The sequence below is a fragment of the Leptosomus discolor genome, chromosome 5 (assembly GCF_034619465.1).
Source record: "Leptosomus discolor isolate bLepDis1 chromosome 5, bLepDis1.hap2, whole genome shotgun sequence".
Lineage (NCBI taxonomy): Eukaryota > Metazoa > Chordata > Aves > Leptosomiformes > Leptosomidae > Leptosomus > Leptosomus discolor.
Genome location: NC_141395.1, coordinates 69906778 through 69922938, shown reverse-complemented (window position 1 = coordinate 69922938; position 16161 = coordinate 69906778). Strand labels below are relative to the sequence as shown.

General features: G+C 70.5%; 2 protein-coding genes across 6 annotated transcripts in view; both read right to left on the bottom strand.

Annotated features, from left to right (window-relative positions):
- MROH1 (maestro heat like repeat family member 1) overlaps positions 1-8515 on the bottom strand; it is a 47996-nt gene extending 39481 nt beyond the window's left edge. For all 5 annotated transcript variants that reach the window (XM_086466271.1, XM_086466275.1, XM_086466276.1 and 2 more), the window contains exons 1-5: positions 8351-8515; positions 6737-6882; positions 6275-6406; positions 5685-5847; positions 4324-4422 (exon numbers count right to left, since the gene is read on the bottom strand). In XM_086466271.1, the coding sequence (XP_086322397.1) occupies positions 4324-4422; positions 5685-5847; positions 6275-6406; positions 6737-6882; positions 8351-8372 (562 nt within the window). In that variant the 5' untranslated portion in view covers positions 8373-8515. The remainder of the gene's footprint in view (positions 1-4323; positions 4423-5684; positions 5848-6274; positions 6407-6736; positions 6883-8350) is intronic.
- A 1635-nt stretch (positions 8516-10150) lies between these two features.
- On the bottom strand, positions 10151-12897 carry HGH1 (HGH1 cochaperone). Its single transcript, XM_086466032.1, has 6 exons — positions 12380-12897; positions 12182-12282; positions 11561-11659; positions 11382-11473; positions 10580-10702; positions 10151-10428 (listed from the first exon to the last, which is right to left on the bottom strand). The coding sequence occupies exons 1-6, from the start codon at positions 12895-12897 to the stop codon at positions 10255-10257; spliced, it is 1107 nt and encodes a 368-aa protein (XP_086322158.1). The 3' UTR covers positions 10151-10254.
- Between the last annotated feature and the right edge of the window lie 3264 nt (positions 12898-16161).

Sequence of the window (16161 nt, the reverse complement as noted above, 5' to 3'; positions counted from 1 at the left end):
AGCCGGCTGTTTCGCCCGGGCAGCACCTCAAGGGGCATCTCAAGATCCCCCGGCGGGCCGAGGATCACCCCGAGAGCTGCCCCGGCTACGAGGCGCCCCGGCAGGCAGCCGCAGCGGCCGGAGACACGCGCTGCTTTGTGCTTTCTGGGCCAGGGCTGACAGAACCGCCTCCCGACGCCCGCAGGAGCCCGGGTTTGCCACCCGGGGTTATTGCTACGCGTTCGCTAGCCAGGAGGGCCGCCAAGGATTACAGCCCCGCAGCCACGGGCATGCCAGCGCCCTGCAGCTCGGCGGGTGCCGCCGGTCCCCGGGCCGGCAAGCGCGGCGCGTGAGCGCGCGTCGGTTTTCCTCTGGCGAACTGCACCGGTGACAAGGGCAGGTTTGCGTCAAGGCTCGAACCCCAGGCTCGGCTAGAGACCGGCGGCTCCACGCGAGCCGCCTCCACACCCATCCGCCATCTCCCCCCACCGAGGAAGCCTTGGCCACGGCTTCACCGCATTCCCCAAGGCTTTACAGAGCTCCCGGGGCAGCCGAGGGCTCACCCAACGCCAGGTCCCAGCTGACAGCTCCCGAGGGCTGCCAACGCCCCCCTGGATTTACTCGGGGCGCCACCCAGCGCTGGAGCCCACCCAAAAGGCTCCAGGAGCTCCCGCGCGGGACGTTGCCCCAGACAACCCTCTCCGGGCCAAGCTGTGGCTGAGCGCGGCCGCGGCAGGGAGGCGCCCGGGTTTGCCCAAGCAGCGTCCCCCGTACCTGCCCTGCCACCCTGTCCGACCCACGGCCCCAGCACACCCGTCTGCCCGTCCCTCAGCTCCTTCCAGCCCCATCCCCGGGACCCCCAGGCACCAGGGCACACGTGCGCGGACGCCGCTTCCCCTCCACGTGCTGCCGGGGCCACCCTGTGCTCCCTCCCTTGATCCGCTCACGCACAGAACGGCTCCTCCAGCCTCCCCGCCCTTCGTTAGCCATTATTTAACGAAGGAAGCAGCCTGGGGCTCGCAGAGCCGGCGTCGTGCCGCCGACCCGGGCCCTTCTCTGCTACAGGAGGACGGCTCCAGCGGATGGTCCCACGGCAGCACCCCGGGGAAGGCGCCGCTGCGCCCACGGGATGCCCACGGCAGCCAGAGAGTTGCCCCCATCCCGCCCTAATGGGGTGAAGAAAAAAGCCCTACGAGGCCCTGGTGCCCTGGGCAGGAGCCTTCCCGCGGTACGACGGGCGGCCGAAGGAAACAAGCGGCTCTCAGCGAGAGGCGACGGAGGATCTCGGCGTTTCTGGCCCAGCCACCGCCCGGCGCAGGCTGACCGGTGCCCGCGCCATCAGCCGGGGACTCCAGAACCCGGTCGTGCCTGAGCCCTCGGGACCGAGACGGCCCCCGAGGGTGCGCGGTGACTCAAGGGCACGCCAGCTCCCCGGGTCCCCGCGCTGAGCACCCACGTTATCGCACCCAGAGGAGGAAGCAGGTTGGAGGAGGAGGAGGAGGAGGAGGAGGAGGAGGAGGAGGAGGAGGAGGAGGAGGAGGAGGAGGAGGAGGAGAGCGGGCTCCCCAGGAAAGAGCCGGGGACCCTGCACAGCCCCCGCTGCCTCCTCGCCCGCAGCAGATGTTTATTTTCAGGACCGGAGATGCTGAGTCACGCCGCGACCTCGTCCCGAAGCCGGATCGCCGCAGTCACATGCCTCCTCGCCCTCGCTGCCGCCCGGCCGGTGGCACGCCAGAAGCCCTGCGAGCACAGCCCTGCCTGCGGGAAGAGACCACCGCCGCCCTCGGGGCTCGGCCCCTGTCCTTAACGGGGGGGCCAGGAACCCCCCAGCCTGCTCCCCGCGGCTCAGACAGACGGGAAGGGCTCGGAGGGGACGCCCCCGTGCCGCAGGGGTGACGGATCACCAGCAGAAGGGGCCGGCGCTGCACAGAGGAGCTCGCACTGCTGGGGTCTGGCCGCTCTGCATTCCCACCGATGCCCGCCTCGGAGGGGGCGGGAAGCTCCCCAGCTCTCCCCCATCACACCCAGCACCTTCCTGGAGCAGGGAGAGAAATCTAGACCCCCCTCTAGACCCCGTTTTCGCTTCACCTCCAGGACGGAGTCAAAACACCCTTGCCTAGGCTAAGCCCTCCTGAACTTTCCGAGAGCAGTCTGCCTTGACCAAAGTGACCGTGTCCAGCCAAAGCCACCACCCAAAAGTCCTCCCCCCGCTTAAAGCCAGGTGGATGCAACAACAACAGGCAACATCACGCCTGGCTTTGCTTTTTTTCGTTGTTTTTTTTAAAAAAAACCTCGTAGCCAGACGCCCGGGGGCAATGCCTACTGCAGGCAGCGAGGTTTTGGGACGCAGCCGGGAAGCTCGTTCCCCTCCCCACAGCGGGGCCGCTGAGGGCAGCACCGCTCCCCAGCCAGAAAGCGGTACCTCGCCGACTCCTCCGGAGCGCTAAAGCCAGGATCACGTCCCCAGATCCACCCTTCCATCCCCACGTTCAGCCCTCCTCGAGCTCCATGTAGCCTGGTACCTCCCCGCCACGGTCCCTCTGCACCAGGCCACCCTGGAAGGGCAAAATCACCCCTACAAGGCAAAATCACCCCGAAAAGGCCTCCCTATGTCGCACGGCTGTGCGGACTCCAGCGTCACCTCACCGTGTGCTTTAGGGCCGGAGGTTGCAGCACTCTGCAAGAGCAACAAACCTACGGTGCCCTCAGCGGCCACGGCGTCGTTTTGGGAGGACCGCGGGCAGAGCCGGGACGCCCCGTTCGCAGCAGCAAGGAGGGAGAGCGGGGAGCAGCACGCCGAAAGCCGCAATTGCTGGAAGCGACGAAGGAGCTGCTGAGGGCGGAAAGCTGCTCTGGGAAGAGCCACCCCAAGCCCAGAACCGAGTTTTGGCTGGTCCTCCCCACCGCGCCCGAGCAGAAGGAGCTCCTCTCCGCGGCGCCGGGCGCCACCGCCAAGCCACCTCGGCCAGGGACGGCAGCAGAGCCGCCGTCCGGGGACGCGCCGCCCGCTCTCCGCGGCCGGCCTGAACCACCCGAGCTGCCCGCACCGACCGCCCCCGGCGCTGAACCAGCTCAGGGGTTCGGCTGCGCTCGGCGGGAGGAGGATGCTCCGTGTTCACCGGCTTTGGCTCGGCCTGGCTGGGAGCGGACGCGGCTCGAGCGCCAGAACCGTCGCAGAACACGAGCTGCCGAGGCTGGAGCAGCCCTTCGGGCAGTTACCGGGCCGCAGCGGATCCCACGAACGAGTTCAGGCACAAACCTCGCTGCTCCCAGGAGGAACAGGCGCTGCTCAACGCAGCCCCGCGCCCACCCCTGCGGTTTACAGGGGGCTCCCGCTCACCCCCGGACGCCCAGAGCCGCAGCAGCGTTCCCGGGCCTCGGCCGTCGGGAGCAAGAGCGGCCGCAGCGGCGGCGTGCTCCCGCAGCTCCCGCGCTGCCCGCCGCAGCCCTCGAGCCCGCGCTCCCCCGCACCACCTCTTATTATTTCATTTGCCTCGCCCAGCTACGGAAAGCAAACCCCAAACCCCGAGGATCCTCCGCTGGATGCTCACGGGGCTGTCGCGCCGCGCCGTGCCCGCGCGCCGAGCTGCAGAGCGCCGCCCCGGCGAGCGAACACGAAGCAACCGGCGCCAGGAGGAGCCGCCGTGCCCAGGTCCGGGTGGATCGGACCCGGCCAGCGGCTGGCCGGCAGCGAAGCCGGCTGTTCGTCGGCCGCGCCAGCGCCGGCACTTCTGCCGCGGACCCTGGTGCGCGAGCGGCGGCTCTCGGCGAGCCCGGGGCGTCACGGCAAGGGAGCCCCGGTGACATCCTGCCAGCCCACCGAAAGTGCCGCAGCCTGAAACCGGCGCCGCAGAACTACAGAAGCGGCTTGGGCGAGCGCTGGCCCGGCGCTGCTGCCGCCGCATCCCGGCCTGCTCACCGCTCCCGCCGCGGCCGCTGCACGGCGCCAAGTTCACGGTGCTGACAAAGGGACGGCCGGGTTCAGAAGAGGGTCTCGGGTAGCGCACCCCTCCTTCCTCCCCCATCCCTCCGGGCCGGCCGCCTTGACCTGAGGCGGGATGGCTCTGGAGCATCCGCGTCCAGAGGAGAAAGCGAAGGGCACCGGTACTCACAGAACGGGAGCGACAGGGATGAGAGAGGAGATGGAGAAGGACTTTTGCTGGTTCCCAGTGACCCAGAGCGGACAGCTACCCATCCCGCCCCAGAGCCAGCCAGGTCCCTGCTCCTGGACACTCGGGAAAGGTCCACCTGAGCCAGCTCTCCCTCCTTTTCCAGGGAAAGGAACACGTTTCCCACAACCCACCTAAAAGCCCTGCCGTCTCAGAAGATCCAGAAAAGCCTTACCGTAGCAGAAGACAGCCTTCATGTGGTCCTGCTTGGCCATTCCCAGCATGGGCAGCATCGTCCCGAGGATGGAGTTGAGAAAAGGCACCATTCCGAACACTGGGAAGGAAGCAGGAGACGCTCCCTTGCGGCAAACGCCAGCGCCGCTCGGCGGCTGCCCCGGCAGGATCGCGCGGGCACCCCGAGAAACCCCGCTCGCCGCAGCCGGGCGCTCGCTGCCGGCCGAGAGCCCGGTTTTGCCCCACGAGAGCCGCCGCCGGCCCCGGCTGGGAGCCGCCCGCCCCAGCACACGGCGGAGGCAGCTCCAGCGCAGCAGCAGCAGCCCCTGAAGGTCGCAGCCGCTCCTCGACGCCGGTGAGCTACGGGCTACGTCCCCCTGGCTGACGGCTTCAGCGGGTCTTTCCGCACCCAGACGCCTCTTCAGGTGCCCCACCCCAGAGCCACCGCTTTTTAACTCGGTCCTTCTGGGGCGGCGGGAGGCAAGAGCCCAGCAGGGGGTTCCCCAAGGAGCCGGCAGCCCCCGTTCCCGCTGCTTTTAAGCGGCAAACACCCTCAAAGAGCTCAGCCGAGCTGCGAAGCCAACCTGCGCGGGATTGCTAAGCCCAGCGCGCTTTGAGAGGGACTCAGCACCTCCGGGCACTGCCGGGTGCCCCCTCTCCCGCCCGGATGCCCCCTCTCCCGCCCGGGGCTGCAGCAACCTCTGCCCGCCGCGCCGGCGGCCGCCGAGGGACACGGACAAGCACCGGCACCCCAGGGCAGAGCCGAGGCCTCCACCGTGGCTCTCCCTTTTCCCCAGGGCACCGAGCAGAGCTCCCTCGCTTCCAGGGAGAGCCCGACCGGTCCTGGAGCAGCACGGTGCCGGGAGGCTGCCGCAAGAGGAGCCAGGACAACCGACGCTGCCGCTCGTGCTCCCCCATGACCCCGAGAGGAGGGGGCTGCCCTCAGCTCCCCGTCTCAGCGCTGGGGACGGCGTCCCAGCAGCTCCCCGGTGAAGAGCAGGGTCTTGTCTTCCAAACCTCTTCCCAACGCCAGCTCCCCGCAGCACCGGCCCTCCCCTCCTTGCGCCCCACCTCTGCTGAAGAGGGGGGGGAACAAAGGACCCCACGAGCCTGCCGCTCCCCTTGCCAGCGCTCCTCCGTGCCGCGCTGCCCTTCGCCGCTTTTTCAGCAAGCGATTTGGCAGCGTCGAGTCTAACGCCCCCAGATCCCGAGGGGTTCGGTTCGGGGCGCGCCGGCCGGCTCGGCACGCACGCCGCCGCGGGGGCGCCCCACCGCAGAGCCACCGGGGCGCCCGCGGCACCCCACGCTCCCGCCGACGCGGACCGGCGGCCGCGCGCGGAGGCGGCGGGTCGCCCGACTCACCGTTCGACACCGAGAGGTTCGCGAAGGTCTGCACGACGAAGTAGTGCGGCAGGATGCCCGGCTGGAATTTGGTGAGCACCTCCTCCATCACCTTGTTGATGAAGCGCTGCCCCACCGCAACGAGGACGCTGCTGGCGGCTTGCTGCCAGTCCCGGATCACCTCCTGGCGCGGGCGGAGGGAACCGCGTCAGGACAGACGCCGCGCCGGACACGCAGCCCGGCCGGGAGCCCGCGGGGAGCCGCGCAGGGCGGGCTGAACGCCAGGCTCAAGATCCAGGCGGGACCTTTCCCCCGGCACGGACCTGCAGCCCCTCGAGGCGCTGCCTCCTTCCCGCTCCAACGCCCACCGGCCTGGCCAGGCCCTTTCCAGCACCCGAACCTTGTTTAGCTGCGTCAGCCAAACCACCCTCGTCTCTCCCCAGAGAGAGGAACGTAGCCCATCCCCTACTCCCTCCCCCGGCCAGCAGACAGCACAGAATCAGCCCTTTTCTTCCACGAAATGGGTCCTGGTATCTGCTACCACCGGGGCAGCCCCAGAAAGCGCCCGGCCGAGAACGACGCCAGGAGGAGCCGGAGCCTTCAGGTCGTACCTTCGACTTGGTCATTTCGTTAGACGCCAGGAAGATCACCACCTTGGCCGTGCTTTTGTCCAAGAGGGCGATGTTGTTGCTCACCACCGTCTCCATGGCCTTCAGGATGATCACCCGGTGGGGGTAGGCCAGCTGGAAGGGCAGGGGGATAAGCGGCCGGTCAGCCGAGCTGAGCACGGTGCCGGCGGCTGCCCCGGGGCGAGCGAAACCGGCACATCCCAGAGCTGCCCGGCAAGGGACTGGCGAGCGTTTCCACCAGGAAAAGGCCACGGCTTGCACCACCAGCCAGTTTTACCCCGTTTCTCACGCACAGCAGCATATCCTCAGCAGGGAAACCCACCACCCTTGTCGCCCAGACCCCCCCCCTCCAGGCATCTCCCTCCCTTGCTGACGGAGCCACCGTCCCCGGAGACGTTTCTCACCCTGCTGACGCGCCCGGGAGCGAGCAGAGCAGACCCCTACCTTGTCGTGCTGCCGCAGGTACTCGTCACAGGAGTTGAGGATCTCCTCCGGCTCCGATTCCCCCAGGTAGCACAGGGCGTTGTAGATCTGCTCCTGGACCAGCGGGTCCTTATCGGTCGTGGCGTCCATCAACGTCGTAGCAAGCCCTGAGCAAGACAGGCAAGTGGCAAAGGTTCTGTTTCTCTGAACGTCTCCTGGACTAAGAGGAGCGGGAAAAGAAGAGCCGCTCTCCGTGTCCATCCATCCATCCATCCTTCCACGGGCGCAGCCGAATTCAGCTTCACCAGCCCTTTGGTTCCCCGCTCAAGGAGCACCGACCAAAACCCTTTCTTCTGGGCCCACCGCCCCAGACAACCCACCCTGAGCACCGAGACACCCCGCACGCAGCCCTTCCCCGTCCCCCAAGGGCTCCTTCACCCTCATCCTCGACACCTCACGGGGTTGCGTTTCGCCGCAGACCCCGCGGACGCCGCTCGGCGCCGCGCCAGCCTCCGAGCCAAGGTGAACTTGGCTCTCGAGTTTCTCCCTGGAGCGGGGAGGAGGAGGGATTCGTTACACTGGAGGTTTTAGAGCAGGGCTGGGCAGCAGCCGGAGGGGATGGGCTCCACCGTGCAGCCGGGTGCTGGCACCGTCGGAGGAGCCTGGGGACCCTGCACAGGGCTGACACAACACGGGACCCACCAGGGGCACATCCTTGAGGATCAGGGGCCGGAGGAGCCCCACGGCCCTCGTGCTCGTGCTGCTGAATCCCACCAGCCGAGGCTGAGCAGATGCCACCGGTTGGGAGCTAATCCCTGGCAAAGTCCTCCCCCGGCATCGCCGTCCCTCCAGCCACGCTCAGCAGCCGCCGGGAGCACGGGCGCCCCTCGCCCCTTCCCCTCCTGCTGCGGCCAGCGCTTGCAGGAGCTGCCTGTCCTCGCACCCGCAGGGTCCCGAGAGCTGCCCCACGTCGGGGGTCTCCCTTTTGCGAGGCGGGGGGGTGCGGGGACGCTCGCCACGCTGCCGCGTTAAAGCCAGCATGACCCGGCGCTGCTGCTGAAGGTAATCCCCGCTCCCACCCCAACCCACCCCTTCCCCGCGGCTTAATTAAACCCGAAAATTGTTCATTGTCTTAAAAAAGAGATTCACGTCAAAGCTGGCTGGGATTAATTTAGGAAATGCACAAGGGTTTACACCAGTTTAAGCATTCAGAGGCTGTTCAAGCTGATGCAATTTGCAGCAGAGACGAGGCCCGAGATTAATTTCTAGGGCAGGGAATTACGGCGCACGGAGAACCGCTCCCTCCTCCCGGCCGGCACGGCACGGCACGGCACGGCACGTCTCTCCAGATGCTGCAGAGCGCTACGGCAGCCCGGGCCCGGCGGCTCTGCCGCCTGCTCCGCCGCAGAAGGCTGAGGCAGCGCCGAGCTCCCCCCGGGGCCACCGGCAAGGCGATTTAGCCTTGTTCACGAGAGAGACCCCCCACCCAGCTCCGTCCCTGTGGAGAAAAGCTGCGCTGGAGCCGGGCCGAACGAGCGGCCCGGGGAGCCGGGGGGCCGCGGCCAGAGGGCTCCTCCGTGGCGGGGCCCGTGCGCCGAAGCCCCTCGCCCGCTGCCAGCGCGCTCCTGCACTCACGTCTGATCCGTGACTCCATCATGCTCCGTGTTTTCAGCTTCCCCGCCAGCAGCAGGCAGTCGGCGGCGTCCTCTGTCTCCAACCCGGGGATCCCTGGGGAACCTATTTTTCTGCGCTGCCTTTCCTTCCAGGGAGAAGCCCGTTTGCGGTCCCGATGGGGGTCAGAGCGGCGAGGCGGGGCGCGGCGAGGCGGAGGAGACGCTCGGCAGTGGCCGTGGGGAAGGCGAAAGGCCGGTTCCCGGCAGGCAGACGATCCCCTGCCCCAGCTCCGGTTCCGAGGAGCCAGCGGGCAGCTTCCATCGGTCCCCAGCGCCGGCGGAGCACCTCCCGGGTTCCTTTGCGACCTGGAGGACGTTTCACATCAGCACCACGGGCCTCAAAAGCCGAACCGCCCGACGCCGCTTCTCCACGCGTCACGGCGAGGGATTTGCAACCGCAGCCCCGAAACGCGGCGAGACGGCGCCGGCTGAGGAGCCCCAGGCGGGTGTCCCGCTCGCGAGCCCCTGCACGCCGCGGGAGCCGAGGCCGTGCTCCACATATTTGTCCCAAAAACCACGAAGGAAAGCGAGGGAGTGAGTTTTCCAGCGCCTGGAGGGGCGGGAGCCCCGCTGTGGAGGGGAGAGCAGGGCTCGACGCCTCCGACCGACCCGCTCCCAGCCACGCCAGAACAAGTTTTTTGGTGAAATAAGATTTGAGGGCCGACGGGGAGGATCTCGCTGCCCCACGCCCCACGGAGCCGTCTCCACCCCAACCAGGCCGGGCAGCCGACCCGGCCGGTCCCGAAGGGCTCGTTCCCCGAGCCGTGCCGCCTTGTTACCGCCGGTCTCGCCACGGCGACGTGGCCCTTTCACAACCCCGTTCGGCTCCCTTGCGGAGCGGGGGCCGTGTCGCGGAGGCAGCCGCTGCCTCAGTTTCCCTCGGCGGAGGGAATCCCGCTCCCCGGGGTGGGGGGTACGACCCCCCCGGCTTCCCAGCTCCTGGGGGGCGGGCGGTAACCGGCACTGGGGCTTCACCCCCATTGGGGTTCTTCCCCCCCAGGGACGGGGACACGAGCAGCTCCCGGAGGGGCGGGGCAGCGGACCGGGCCGGTGCCCGGTGGAGCTGGGCCCCGAGGCCCCCGAACCCCCGCCCCGGGGAGGGCGGGCAGCTCCCCGCCGGCTGGCGAGGGTCTCCCGACCGCACCGGGTCCCCTCAACCCAGCCTCGGCGTTCCCCCCCCCCCCGCCCCGCCCCGTTCCCACCGGCCGCACTCACCGCCGGACCGGGACCTGCTGCGGCCCGCGGCGCCGCTTCCGGGTGCGCTGGCCACGCCCCTTGGCCACGCCCCCATAGCCCTTCCCGCGGGACACGCCCCCTTTCCCTCCAAACCCCGCCCCGCGGGTTTGACGACGGCGCGGTTGGGGCGGGGCCCCGTGCGCGCATGCGTGGTGCCGTCGAGCTCCGCCCCCGCCGGGCTTTTAGGGGTCCCCCGCATAGAGGCGGAGCCCCCCCCACGCAGGGGTACCCCGACAGGGGAGGGGGGAAATCACCTCCCCCGGACCCCCAGAGTGCGCCCCTTGGGGGCGGGGGGGAATCCCCAGCACAGGCTGCCCCAGCCCCCCCCCGCGCCCCCCCCCCCCCCCGCTCCTGGAGGGCCACAGCACGTTTTGGGGTGAAAAACTCTTTTATTTGACAAGGCACTTGGGGACAGCCCCGGGCCAGCAGTGGGGCAGCCCCGTCCCCACTCTGCCCCCAGGCGAGGGGGAACCTGCCCCCCAGGGGGAACCCTGCCCCGCAGGACCCCAAATTGGCTCCACCAGCGCCAGGGTGGGGGCCGAGCCGCCACCCCCCGAGGGGCAGATCCCCCCGGGGAGGTGTAAGTCCGCGGGGGGACGCGGTGGGGAGGAGGCCAAGCGGGGCAGCCCCTCACCGCGGCGTCGAGCCCTGGGCTTTTTGCCGCTCCTCTTCCTCCCGCCGCCATCGCTCTTCCTCCTCCTCCTCCTCCCGATCCAGGCGCTGCAGCTCCCGCTCCACCTCCTCGGGGATGTTCACCTCCAGCAGGTTCTCCATCCCCGGGCCGGGCTCGTCCCCGATCAGCACCTTTTCCCAGGAGGGCAAGGAAGGCTCAGGGAAGGGGGGGGACACACCGCTCAGCGGGACCCCCACGGCTCTGCCAGGGGAGCAGAGCGCGAGGGAGAGGCAGGAGGGGGTCCTGGGGGGCAGCGCTGCACCCCGGGCTGCCTCCCCCCACCTGGACGAGCCTCTCGCAGGCGGCCAGCACGGCGGGCTCCCGCTCCCAGCGGTGCAGCTCCCGCAGGACCAGGTACGTCCCCTTCTCCCGCACCGCCCGCCGCCCGCCCGGGGTGGCCGTCAGCTGCCGGGGGGGCGGGGGGGGGGGGGGGGGTGCAAAAAAAAGAAGCAACAGAACATGGTCAGGGAATCGGGGATGGTGGGGAGGGGGGCGACAGCATCCAGCCAGGGACCCCGCAGGGCAGGGACACCCGAGATGGTGGCCCAGGACTGTGTCTGTGATGGGTTTTGGGGATCCCTAAGGGCGGAGACACCCACCCCCCCCCGCCTCCCCCCGCACCCTGCGCCAGGGCTGCGCCACCCTCCCGCGCTCCAGTTTGTGCCCACGGCTTCTGGTCCTGGCGCTGGGAAGAGCCTGACTCCTCTTCCCTCCCTCCCTGCAGGGATTTCGGCACTGGTGGGATCCCCCCGAGCCTCCTCCAGACCAGTCCCAGCTCCCGCAGCTTCTCCTCGCAGCAGAGGCGCCCCCGCCCCTCCCGAGGCGCCCCCGCCCCTCCCGAGGCGCCCCCGCCCCTCCCGAGGCGCCCCCGTCCCCGCTGGACTCCTCACTGCCCAGTTCTCAGTCCGCCTCGCTGCCTGCTCGCCCAGCCCGGCCACCACCGCTTCTCCGTGAGGATTTCCCAGCAGCCAGGGCCCACTCCCCGGTGGCCAGGGGCCGTTTCCCGGCAGCCAGGGCGTCTCGGGGCAGCCCCCAACCCCTCCTCCTCCTCCTCCCAGCAGCCCCCAGCCCCGGCGGGGCTCACCAGCAGGATGGCTTCCAGCAGCATCTTCCGAATGTCGGGCTCTTCCTCCCGCTGCTTGTCCTGCGGCAGGTACTGCAGGTCCAGGGGCAGCCCTGGGGGGAGAGGCAGCCTCAGGGGGGGGCGCCCACGGCCGGTGGCAGCCCCCAGGCGCCCCCCCTCCCGCTCCCACCCTCACTTACTTTCCATCTCGTCCTCGGGAAACTCCTCGGGCCCCGCCAGAGGCAGGAGGAGGAAGGGCAGAATGTCGACCTCCTCGCTCAGCAGCCACTCGTGGTCCTCTGGGGACAGCCCGGGGTGAGGGGAGCTGCCACAGCCGGGGGCACAAAGCCCAGCCCGAGCCTGGCCCGGAGCAGCTCAGCCCCCACCCCGCCGTTCCCGCCCCCCCCACACAACCGGGGAGGGGATGGGGAGGGTAAAAGCAAGACAAATCCCCGGGTCCAGAGACCGGCAAAGCGCCTTCAGGGCTGCCGTAAGGGGCGGGACACCCCTCTGCTCCGCCGGGGGGGGGGGGTCAGCCATCCCGGCCGGGTGTCCCCCGCTCTCCTGCCTCGGTGAGAAACCGAGGGGGACTTGGAGGCCGGCTCAGCACCGGTAAACCCGGCCGGCGCCCCCCGCACCCCTCTACACCGCGGCACCGCACGGGCTGCCACGAGGAAAAGGAACCCCCTCCCAGCCAGACCCAGCGCCCCCCAGCTCCCGGCGGCGGCGGAGGGGACAGCCCAGGGGGAGGCCAGCACACCCCGGCAGGGCCCGGCCGCCGGTCCGGCGGGCTGCGGCCGGGCTCGGCCCGGGGCTCTCACCGTACTCGAAGCAGCAGTTCCTGAGGGCCCCCACGACGCCCCGGCGGTGAACAGCGGAGTCTTTGTACTGCGTGAAGGGCAGCAGCCGCTGCACCGAGCACCTGCGGGACAGGGACGGTCACACCGGGCCGCAGACACCCCACCCCCCCCCCGCCCCGCTCTGCCGCGCCCGGAGGCCGCCGCCCCCCGGAGCCGTACCGGGAGCGGTCGAGGAGCCCCCGGCGCCCCTCGGGCAGCTGGCTGAGGTTGCAGAGCAACGGCCCGAGCTGGGGCGGCGGCCGGGGCTCGCCGAGCGCCTGGAGGAGCGGTGCCAGCCCGCGGCCGCTCTCCCGCAGGCCCCGCAGCACCCGCCGCGCCGCGCCGCGCTCCCGGCAGAGGTTGGCCAGCACCCCGCAGGCCGGCCCGCCCGGCAGCAGCGCCAGCAGCGCCGGCAGAGCGGCCAGCAACGGCCCGCGGGCCGCCGGTTCGGCCGAGACGTTCACCAGGCAGCCGAGGGCGCAGCGGGCGGCGGGCGGGCAGGGCCCCGCCGCCAGCTCCAGCAGGGCCGCCAGCGCCGCCGGCCGCCCCGCCAGCAGCCGCCGCCCCGCCGCGCTCCCCGACAGCGCCAGCGCCGCCTCCGCCGCTCCCGCCCGCGCCGCCTCGCCCGCCGGCGGCGACAGCAGCGCCGACAGCTCCGCCACGGCCGCCTCCACCGCCGCCGCCTCCTCCTCCGCCATGGCGGGCGGCGACAACATGGCGGGCGCCGACAACATGGCGGGCGTCACCTGGCAACCGCGAAGCGACGGGCGGCACCCGCAGCCAATGAGCGGCGGGAGGGCGGGGCCGCCCTGCGGCTGAGCCAATCTCCCGCAAAGCGAGGGGGGGAGGGCCTAGCGGAGAAAGGGCTTCTGGGAATGGAGTACTGCGCGGCCACGCTCCCCGCCCCCGATTTGGCCACGCCCCCTGGCCCTGCGCCGCCGCGGGGTCCTAGTGCGGGTGGGACGGACGCGGCTGCCCCGGGGCGCGGTGGGGGGGTGGGTCACGGAGCTGCCGTTCCCCCCGGGAAGCCCCCGCCTGACCGCGGTCAGCCCCACCGTCTCGTGGTCGCTGCGACCCTCCCGGCCCCTCCTTCCTCGGCGGGATAAAGGTGGGAGCAGCCCCCGGCTCCCCCCGCCTCTCCGCCGGGCAGCCGCCCGGTGCGCTCCGGAGCCGCCCGGTGCGCTTGTCCCCTGCCACGGTGGCCCCCGGCACATCTCGGGGTGGCCAAGGCCCCCGGGAGGACTGCGGTCCACCCCGGTACTGACCCCGGTGCGGTCCCGGTGCCATCCCAGTGCCGTCCGGTGTCATCCCAGTACGGTCCAGATGCGGTCCCGGTGTCATCCCAGTGCGGTCCTGGTGCGGTCCCGGCGCGGTCCCCGCGCTGACACTGGTGCAGTTCCGGTGCTGACCGCCGTGCTGTCCCGGTGTGATTCCCAGTATGGTCCCAGTGCACTCCCGGTGCAGTCCTGCTGCGGTCCCGGTGTCATCCTGGTGCGGTCCCGGCGCTGACCGCCATGCTGTCCCGGTGAAATTCCCAGTATGGTCCCAGTGCACTCCCGGAGCGGCCCTGCAGCCCTCCCGGTGTCATCCTGGTGCGGTCCCAAAGCTGACACCGGTGCGGCCCGGGGGCAGTCCTGGTGCTGCCCGCGGTGCCACTCACCCACCCCGGGGTGCAGCAGGGACCCCCCGACGTGCTCTCCGGGGTGGTGGCCGGGGTGCACAAGCGGAGGGCGGCCCACTGGGACCCCGTCTGGCTGCACACCCAGACCTGTGGCCACCGGCAGCTCTTCGCCCACCCTGGAGGAACCAGGTTCACCACGGCGGGGTCCCCGGCCGCCTTCGAGGGGTACCGGCACTCGCTGGAGGGGCTGCAGGAGCTGAGCCCCACCGCCAGGCCCCGCAGGTCCTACCGGGTGCTCTGCAAGCCCCTCGTCCACCGCCCTGTGTGCCTCGGCACCGACAGGCTCCTCAGCCTCGCGCCACGGCTGCCAGCCGGCGCGGGGAAGGTGGGTCGCGGCGGGGACCTTTCTGCCGTGAGCCTGGAGGACCCGGAGATCTGGTCCTCGAAGACTTTCCCCCACTTGGGTGAGTCTCAGCTCACAGGCATCCCGCTGGCGCTGGGCGGGGAGTTCGTGCTCGTTGGGCAGGGTGGGCATGGCCACTGGGTTGGGGTCAGGTTGGGCATGGCCGTGGGGTTGGGGGGCAGGGTGGGCATGGCCATGGGGTTGGGGGTCAGGTTGGGCATGGCCATGGGTCATTGGGCAGGGTGGGCATGGCCATGGGGTTGGGGGGCAGGTTGGGCATGGCCATGGGTCATTGGGCAGGGTGGGCATGGCCGTGGGGTTGGGGTCAGGTTGGGCACGGCCATGGGGTTGGGGTCAGGTTGGGCATGGCCATGGGGTTGGGGGGCAGGTTGGGCATGGCCACGGGGTTGGGGTCAGGTTGGGCATGGCCATGGGGCTGGGGGGCAGGGTGGGCATGGCCATGGAGTTGTAGGGCAGGCTGGGTATGGCCATGGGTCATTGGGCAGGTTGGGCATGGCCATGGGTCATTGGGCAGGGTGGGCATGGCCATGGAGTTGTAGGGCAGGTTGGGCATGGCCATGGAGTTGTAGGGCAGGCTGGGTATGGCCATGGGTCATTGGGCAGGTTGGGCATGGCCGTTGGGTTGGGGGGCAGGTTGGGCATGGCCATGGGTCATTGGGCAGGTTGGGCATGGCCGTGGGGTTGGGGGGCAGGTTGGGCATGGCCATGGGTCATTGGGCAGGTTGGGCATGGCCGTGGGTCATTGGGCAGGGTGAGCATGGCCATGGGGTTGGGGGGCAGGTTGGGTATGGCCATGGAGTTGTAGGGCAGGCTGGGTATGGCCATGGGTCATTGGGCAGGTTGGGCATGGCCGTGGGTCATTGGGCAGGGTGGGCATGGCCATGGGGTTGGCACACAGGCCGCCCACCTGCCCCTCTCCTCCTCAAGGCATCCCCCAGCTCCAGCCCTCCCGAGTGGGGCGCATCGGGGGAAGACGCCGAAGCGAGAAGGCGACGGGGCTGCTCCCTGCAGCGGCTCCGGCAAAGAGCGTTCCGCGGGCCGCGGGGGTCGGCAGCCGCCGGCACCGGGCCCCTCTCCCCCGTGCATCCGGACGTGCCGCAGCGGCTGCAGGTGCAGCCCCCGGTGCTGCCGGAGGACGGGAGCCCACGGCAAGACCAGGACCACGCGGCAGGTGAACCTCGCTGCTGCTTTCGGCCCCAGCCAGGCTCACGGTGGGGAATTTGGGGACCCCCCACCTCAACTTGCATCAGGCCCAGCGGGGTCAGCAGGAGGGGGGACCCCAGGCCCTGCACGGTGTGTCCCCAGCAGTGGCACACGTGCCCCGGGATCTCCCAGCTGCTCGCCCCCTTCTCCGAGGCGCTGAGGGACCACCCGGCTCTTGGTGGCTACGAGAGGACCGAGGTGGGGGAGGACCACCGTGGGGTGGCCCTGCCCTGTGCCAGGAGGAGCTTCCGCTGCGTCGGCGACCTGGAGGGCATCGTGCGGGGCGCTGGTGGTCGGCGCTGGGCTGAGATCCCAGCCCGGTGCGGGACGGGCTGGCGCTGACTTGCCAAAACCACCCCGAGGTGACGGTGATGGTGGTGACGCCTTCGACTTCGGGCAAAGCCCCGGCTGCCTGCGGCGGTACTGCCCGGGGGGGGTCTCTCAGGGCAGCAGCTGGGGGCTGTGGCACTGCCGGCGCGGTGCTGTGCCGGGAGCTGTGCCCTCCCCAGTGCCTCCCCAGCTCCATCCCTGGTGGCGCCTCCACGGATCCCAACTGATCCCATGGTGATTCCCACCTCGATCCCGGCTGGTCCCATGGTGACGCCAAACTCGACGCCAGCCAACAGCGACCCCCAACTCGCTCCCGGCTGCGCCCACGGCAAGTCCCAGCTCAATCCTGGCCGGGACCCCGGCAATTCCCAACACGGCCCCAGC

What these genes read in the sequence shown, in the direction of transcription:
- HGH1 (XM_086466032.1), bottom strand. Translation starts at nt 12,897, where the DNA reads ATGGCGGAGGAGGAGGCGGCGGCGGTGGAGGCGGCCGTGGCGGAGCTG. An exon ending in GGGCTCCTCGACCGCTCCCG is followed by an intron (nt 12,283 to 12,379) that starts GTACGGCTCCGG and finishes CCTGTCCCGCAG; the next exon opens with GTGCTCGGTGCAGCGGCTGC. An exon ending in GAACTGCTGCTTCGAGTACG is followed by an intron (nt 11,660 to 12,181) that starts GTGAGAGCCCCG and finishes GGCTGTCCCCAG; the next exon opens with AGGACCACGAGTGGCTGCTG.